Genomic DNA, 7,591 nt, shown 5'->3' with positions numbered 1-7,591 from the left:
GAGGAGCGGCGGCCATTTCGGGAAACATGCAGAAACGGGACATTTTCACCGAGCGAAACGGTTTGCCGAGCCCGCTGAGGACCTCAATTTGCGAAATTGCTGCAGTTTCAGCGCCGGCTCGGCCGCGTCGAATCGACGCGGTGTCACGAACCTAAGGCTACCTCGGTCTTCTTAAGATCTAGACGGCCAGTCCTTGCTTCAGTCTCGCGATCTAATGCGACAGGGTGCTTGCACAGTCTATGACAGCGCGGCGATCGATAGAAGAGAGCGGATTTTACAGAAATGTTGGTTCCGTCGACGAAGATTCTGTTTGTGGTGACGCTGACAGCTTTGACTGTCGGCCAGGATGTCAAGAGCATGGTGTTTCCGCCGACCGGAAATGGCTCCGCTCCGGAGGCCCCGAGCAGGCTGGAAGCCATCCCTCGCACGGATATGACGCATCTTGCGGATCCCTATGCGAGACCGTTGACTCCATCTCCGAGCAATTATCTACCCGGTAACATTCCAAGTGCGTATCACCGATTACCAGCGAATAGAGCCGGGACAAATCGCCAGGATTCTTAACGTTTCGTGTGCCACAGCTCCGCCGAGGACCTTCCTCAATCATCGCAGCGAGCTACCCTACGTGTACGAACATCCGAACTTCGCCTATCCTGTGGCACACTCTATCGATTACCCTGTGGGACCGTCGTCGAAGCAGCTGGTGATCGTCAGCTTCATCGGGCTGCTCCTGCTCTTTGCGATCATACAGAATACAATGGCGTCTGTGAAACGCAGGGATGTGCTTACCGATGTCCTGTCGGCTAGGGAGAAAAGGGACCTCTATGCTGCTTACGACTTTGATTCTGCGGTAACGTAACTTTCCCGATCGTTCATCGCTTACCTATCGAGCACCAAATCAAAATGAAAGACTTATTCTCTTATCTGGAGTCACTTTTCTTTGCTTGGACCGCGTTTGTAATTTAAGGAAGTTCTTCTTATATTTATAATTTATTAGAGCTATTAAGAAGAGAAACTGTCCAATTGACTCCTGGTTGCGTCTTATGGAAAATCGTTTGTTTCAGAACGCGGAACAAAGGAATGTTCTATCGGACGATGTCAGGGTACGTTGTATACAGAGGACGGTCTGTCTGGAGAACCGGAAGCTGACGAGGACGTTCGGTGCCGTTGGCAAAGTGCTTGCCAAGTACTTGACGTGAGTTCAAAAATCGTTCTTAACTCGTGAATCTCAAGCCTTCGCATATACGAAAGGGTCGCTGAATTCTCTAGGATTTAGACGAGACTAGAAAATAGGAGACTGCATTCTAGTTAATAGAAAATAGTTTACCAAGAGGTTGGGAGAACTTGTGTATTTGAAACGTTTTCAGACGGAGCGTGGAGAAATCTCTGAGGTCGACTTCCGGTTGGGATCGTCTAGTCCAGGACGCAGGCGAGGCTGGGATTCGCGAGGAGGACTGCGACGTCTTGTACAGAGACTGCGAGGAGCAGATGTCCTCCGAGACTTCGGCAGAATCACGCGACGATTAATTAAAGCCAGGAAATAAATAAATGGAAGCTGCTGTCGATTATAATGTTCATTTTGTTGTTCATTTTGTTGTTCATTTTGTTGTTCATGATGGAACTATCGGAAGATTCGGGGAGGATCCGAACAGTGGACGAATGAAAAAGCGGTCGATATTAATGACTTTTAATTTTAATTACAATATGCTGTGTTGTGTTTTTTTTGTTCTTTATCCGCTACAAACATCGACATCTAGCCTGAACTATTTTAGATAGCAGTCCGCTCTATACACGCTCCATTTATACTCTCTCCCTCTCTTGCTCTCCAATCGTTCTCTCTCGTCTTCGGAATTATAAAAAAATATCAAATCACGAACAGAATGGAGACAAACGGCCGCGCGTACTGCACTCCCTAACTTCTTTCTTTCTTTTTCTCATTCTCTCTCACTCTCTCTCTCTCTCTCTCTCTCTCTCTCTCTCTCTCTCTCTTTCTCTCTCTCTCAATCTCTCTCTCTGCTTGCCTTTGTGTATGTTTTGCGTCGTCCGTTACATGTTTAATTCTCTCCTCGCTCTCTCGTCTCTTTCACTCTCTTTCCCCATGCTTGTCCTCTCCGTGCGTTCACTGTTTACCTCCCGTTTACTCGCCACCCTCACGAAACGAAATCTCTTCGCTGGGAATTCTTATCGTGTTCTTCTTGTGTGTTCACCACCTCTTTCTCTCTATCTATCTAACTCTCTCTCTCTCTCATTCACTCTTGCACTTTCTCTCTCTCCCATTCTCTCATGCTCTTTCTCTCTCGCGTCACAACTAATTATACAAGTAACGCTATCCATATTATTATCATTATAACATTAAGGCATTACATATTTATAAATTCTTCGCGTTCACTCGCCGCTATACAGCAATACCATGCTAAACTCGGTAAACTTATGCTTAAATAGACGTGAGATCGCTCGTTGCAAATAGTCCAGGCTTAAGGAAAAAAACACAAGAGAAAAGAACGTCGCCGGAAACGCGGGCACGCAAAGCATCGGAAATGGTCTCTCGAGGCCCGTATCTTCGAGGCGTTCAACACTTCAACCCCCCAGGCGCCATATTTATAATCGCGAACCGAAGCGTCGGCACACACAGCTAAGTTTTTAATTAGACACTCGACTGCTGTCGTCGCGCATTTGTAACAACAATTGCAAAAAATATTACAGATATTTGAAATTAAAACTACCACCTCCGATCGAATGGCCTCTCAGCGAGCACTCGATAGGAATCTAAATAAATCGTTTCATGGTAGAAATCACTTTTCGCGTGATTTCTTGAATTGATCAAACGCAAAGATACACTTTCATTTAGTTACAAGTTTCCATGACCGCCTTCGTACGATCCTTATCCTGCATAAATATCCGCAGTCTACTTCGAACGTACCGAATGAATTTACTTAATACGTTGTGCGTAGACGGCTTCAAAGAAATCAACGACCAGTTTATTATTTCCATGCGCGACTACAAAGTTATGACCTAGCTGAATAGCGGCGCCGACGGTTTTGTTCGCAGCTGTGTATCTGTCTACATTCTAAGAAGTGTTCGAGTGTTCTCTCGGCGTTTACGGCGGAGCGATCGAAAGTTTTCGATATTTACAAGACGGATCGGGGAACGTGCAGCGAACGATTCGAACTAGGAACGTGAACGTTCTCTCTGTAGAAACGGCTGTGTTCGAGAACGCGAGGATCGGAGTGTTAAACGCTCTTCTGTCTACCCATTCTTCTCGATAATCTCGCTAAACAATTCACTAAATACGAATTTCGGGCAAAGAACGACTGGTTTCTCTCGCGGGTAGCGAGGAAAAGGAACGAAACTCTTGTCGAAGACCATCCGGTGCCAGATGCGCTCGCGTTCTTTGTTCTTTTGCCTTTCTCTCTCACTCTCTCTCTCTCTTTCTTTCACACATACGTACTCTTCTCTCCTCTATCCCCTTCCTGCTCTTTCACCCTTCTCTCCACGATTTTCTGGCATTCACCCTTTGTTTGCTCGATTCTTTCGCAGTCACCCTCTTCGAAGCATACACGCATGCACACATATACACAGCATCGTTCTTTCAATTATCACTTGCACGCACGCGGCTTAAAGGTCTTGCTCATTATCGCATCGTCAATAAATTAGACACATTTGTCGAGGCAGCGTAGTTTGCACAGTCAGGCGGCAGGCAATTCACGGGGAAAAAATACCTCGGTGTACCCGCGTTCTGAGTTCTCCTCTCTGCTTCAGTATAATCATTTTTTCTTTTCCGTTATCTCTTTCTTATCTGTTCTCGTCGAACGCCCATCGTGGCGGGATGCGAACGAATCGAACGCCGTCTTTTCATTGATCGCGCAAACGATCGATCGATCGACCGACCGAGTTCCCACCGCATCCGAGTCTCTCTCGCGCACCTTTCGATAATGAAAAGATTAGTCTAGTCGAAATCTCAAAGAAATTCAAGCGTTAAGACCGGATCGGCGCGAACCTCGAAATCGCTTCGACGAATTCGTTGATCAATGAACTAAAAATGAAAAACAAAAAATCTCGCGGACTCGAAGCAAAACGTGCCTCTTCGAGCGTGATACGAACGATAACGACGAACTAAACAAAAGAAATGTGTATAACGAAAACAACATCGAAATAAAAAGACAAACAGCGTCCCGAGAATAAAAATCGCTTTGAAGATCGCGCGCTGATATAAAAACACGTTTCATTGCTGCTTCACTTTACTTTATTCGGTAAAATCCATCGTCACGCGGTTTTTGAAGAACAGGACGTCTTGGCCCGATCTAAGACTCGACCACCGATATTGATCTATTGAGCCGACCCGATCGATCAATCGCGTCTCCATCCTTTCTATTATGTATATCTCTCGTAGATCATCCTATTACCTTACAAAAACTGAATCCACAATTATGCCGACTAACACGATATAATCGATTAATCAATTAAACTATCGGGTCGATACAATAATAATAATAATAATATTAATCATTAATTAATAATAATATGTACAACATTCTAAACGCTATTACTTCGTTTGTCCTGTGTCCCATATAGCTCGTGCTATGCGCACCATGAATAAAAACAATTGTAGAAAAAGGAAATTCTTTTAAGAAAGGGGGAAACGAAGGTAAATAACTCACGAATGCGTCTGCAATAAAATGGTCTCCTTCGTATTCTCTCTTTCTGTCACTGTTTTTCCCTATCTTTCACTCTCTCTCTCTCTCTCTCATTCTGTCTAGGGTCCACGGGCGTTGCCACTCTGTCTTCTTCCCTCTCACTAAGTCCGCCTCGTGTGTCTCGCACAATTTATTTACTAATTCTCGCGCACTCTCGTTGTTTCCGGTCGGGAACGTTGTTTCCGGTCGGGAACGTTGTTTCCGGTCAGGGACGTTGTTTCCACTCGGTTTTTCTTACAGTTAGAAAGAAACCTGGTGCTTTCCGGGGTTCACCTAACTCGCGACATGAAATTCGAGGGTCGACGCACAGGGCAAGTACGTCGCGGCGCTCGGAGGACCTCGTCCTGGCGTTCGTTCGCTCGTATCTCGCTCGTCTTCGTTTATTTATTTGTATTTCTCTTGCGAGCTGGAGAGAGTCTCGAGTAAAAGGTGCGAAGGCGAACACTGCTTACGGACAGCGCTGTGCCGGGTGTGCGTATTGAGATAACCGCAAGATATCGTGGTGTAGCGGCAGCCGATTGCGAGAGATCGTGCGTGTGCTATTCGGAACGGCTTTTGTTGCTCGCGGGTCGAAACGAGTCAAGACAGTACAATTTTGGAAGACGCGGCTTGGTTTTTCTGTGTCACTGAATACACGCGGGTCGAGGAGAACGAACAACAATTATGCGTGGCATCAGCAAGAAATGACTCCTGACCCCTGACCCCAGCCAACGGAGGAGGGCGAAACAACGAAACAACAACTACGGTGACGAACGAAAGCAATACACCGACTCAATGAATTTTTTTCGTTTTCTTTTTTCCCATTTCTATCACCCTCTCTGTTCTGCGCGACGTAGAACTTTCTTTCTCTCTCTCTCTCTCTCTCTCTCTCTCTATTCGTTCAACTTTCTCGCACTTTGTTCGCGTTCTTACGGTCTTGGATACAATCACCACCCGCATATACATTCATATCGTCGTACCGATAGATATTATTATTATTATCATTATTATAATTATACCCTATGTACAAATCGACATCGCCGGCAACGCGGCATCATCATTAAACCTAAGCGACAAACGTAAGAGTAAAGAGTTACTAGGGACCAGTCATAATTTGTCATGCTAATAGTATATGTAGCAACACGCCCGGATATAATCGTTTTTTGTTTACTATCACCGTCTTCGTCGTCTACGTCGGCTATCGTGATCCATTCTTGTCAACTTCGCCGCGGGATCGTGACCGAAACACGACTTCAGCGCCTGTCTCGTCTTAAACTTTAGCCTACACTTTAGCCTGCCTAATCGTGATTACTTCGATCGTATGAGGTAATTTCGTTTCTCCTTCTCTTTATCTTTCGTTTCGTGTTTCTCTTTTCTCGACCTTCGATTTGGATTGCTCGCGCGTGCACCGTTTCGCTCAAGGTCGCGACAGGTCATCCTGTCGTCGAACGCCGCGCGTGTCTCTAGGGCTTGGCTAACTCTTTTTTTTTTTTAAAAAAAAGGAAAAGAACACAGCAAATTGGAGGCGCGTTACTCAACGAATCATCAACATCCTCTCTCTCTCTCTCTCTTTCTTTCTTTCTCTCATTCACGCTCTCTCTCTTTCTCTCGCGTCGTTGACTCTTCTCTCCTTGTGTCCTTCCACCGTTCACGCACACCACTATACTTTATTAGACCTAGCATGCTTAGAAAATACTTGAAAAATGAGTCTATTGGAAGGTGGCTGCTCGAGTGGCTGGCTTCTTTTCTCACTATACACAGTTCCCTCGATTCTCGACGACTCGATCGACAACAGAACCGTTTTCCCGGCTTCGTGGTCCGACACCCTGAAGACATCCTCACCCGCTGCGACAGGTCCTCGGCCCTTTTTCCCGGTTTCTTCGTGGCCGGACTAGAACGAGACCGCAGTCCCCCTTTGTTCGTTGACTAATTAATTAATCGAAAGTTCACCCGTATCAGCCTCCAGACTCGACTAAGCCTAACGTTTTCTTTTACTGGCCAACAGTAGTGTGAAGCGCTGGTATAGGTTTTGACGATCCCAGACAATTTTCTTCCGAACTTTCTTGCTCTCGCGACGTCGTCTCTTCCACGTGAAACGTTCTAACGGCGCGCGGGGGGCGGCAGGAAACGAGTAAAAAAATTAAGAGACAGCGGCGCCCCGAGCGAAAGCTACCCGAACAACTCAATGAAGAAAAGAAAAATCAAACAGAAGAAGATTACACGCGCTGCGTCGCTCGCCGGTTGTTATAACAATCAATAAAGACTTCAGCACGATTTTAATCGTGTCGACATAACACAAAACAACAATGTCACCTAAATAATAGTTGCTAGCCCGCCGAGTGTACAGCTTCGCGCGGCTCGTTCTCGAGGAGCCCGCTCGTCGCGTTCCTGGGACGACGGGAGACGACGAAGACGACGCGCGATTAAGAGTCGAGCACGACCGTTTTCTTCTTCTTCTTTTTCTTTTTGGGTACAGGCGACGACGAGGCTGACGGAGCGAGGACATAGCGCGCGGCAGACGGAGCCAACGGGGATCATGACGAGGACAACGGGCAGAGAGGACGCGGAGGGCTCAGGACGCCGAGGATGACGAGGAAGATCACAAGGAAGATGACGATGAGCATGATGAGGAAGACGATGACGACCGCGATCGTACTCGTCTCACCACGATGTTCCCCTGTGCGTCCTGGTGGCAATATAATAGCGCAGTGGTGGCATGGTACGCCACAGTTGCAATCGTGGTGGCATTCTCACTGACGTCACTCGGTTGTTATCTCCTGTCACGATATAGGAGATAAGTCTCCATCGCCTGCGGCAGGTTCAGCATCTGAATTTTCTCTTCTAGTCTGTGCTTGCCGATCCGTTGGCGGATCACTCTTCGGCAGAGGTCCATCAGGGGCAGAGGTTCCGCTGCAAGT

General features: G+C 46.8%; 2 protein-coding genes across 4 annotated transcripts in view; one reads left to right on the top strand and one right to left on the bottom strand.

The window, feature by feature from the left end:
* Window positions 1-282: 282 nt before the first annotated feature.
* On the top strand, window positions 283-1,527 carry LOC144474352 (uncharacterized). Its single transcript, XM_078189108.1, has 4 exons — window positions 283-508; window positions 582-850; window positions 1,065-1,195; window positions 1,368-1,527. The coding sequence occupies exons 1-4, from the start codon at window positions 283-285 to the stop codon at window positions 1,525-1,527; spliced, it is 786 nt and encodes a 261-aa protein (XP_078045234.1).
* Window positions 1,528-1,802: 275 nt separating this feature from the next.
* The window catches only part of LOC144474029 (protein gustavus-like), a 151,202-nt gene continuing 145,413 nt past the window's right edge, over window positions 1,803-7,591 (bottom strand). For all 3 annotated transcript variants that reach the window (XM_078188463.1, XM_078188465.1, XM_078188466.1), the window contains one exon: window positions 1,803-7,583. In XM_078188463.1, the coding sequence (XP_078044589.1) occupies window positions 7,444-7,583 (140 nt within the window). In that variant the 3' untranslated portion in view covers window positions 1,803-7,443. The remainder of the gene's footprint in view (window positions 7,584-7,591) is intronic.

This window comes from Augochlora pura, chromosome 8, assembly GCF_028453695.1.
Source record: "Augochlora pura isolate Apur16 chromosome 8, APUR_v2.2.1, whole genome shotgun sequence".
In the NCBI taxonomy this organism is placed as follows: domain Eukaryota; kingdom Metazoa; phylum Arthropoda; class Insecta; order Hymenoptera; family Halictidae; genus Augochlora; species Augochlora pura.
This window is presented reverse-complemented; position numbering and strand designations above follow the sequence as displayed.

Coding starts and splice junctions, on each gene's coding strand:
- LOC144474352 (XM_078189108.1), top strand. CDS start 283: ATGTTGGTTCCGTCGACGAAGATTCTGTTTGTGGTGACGCTGACAGCT. Junction 851..1,064: donor CTTACGACTTTGATTCTGCG/GTAACGTAACTT, acceptor CGTTTGTTTCAG/AACGCGGAACAAAGGAATGT. Junction 1,196..1,367: donor GTGCTTGCCAAGTACTTGAC/GTGAGTTCAAAA, acceptor AAACGTTTTCAG/ACGGAGCGTGGAGAAATCTC.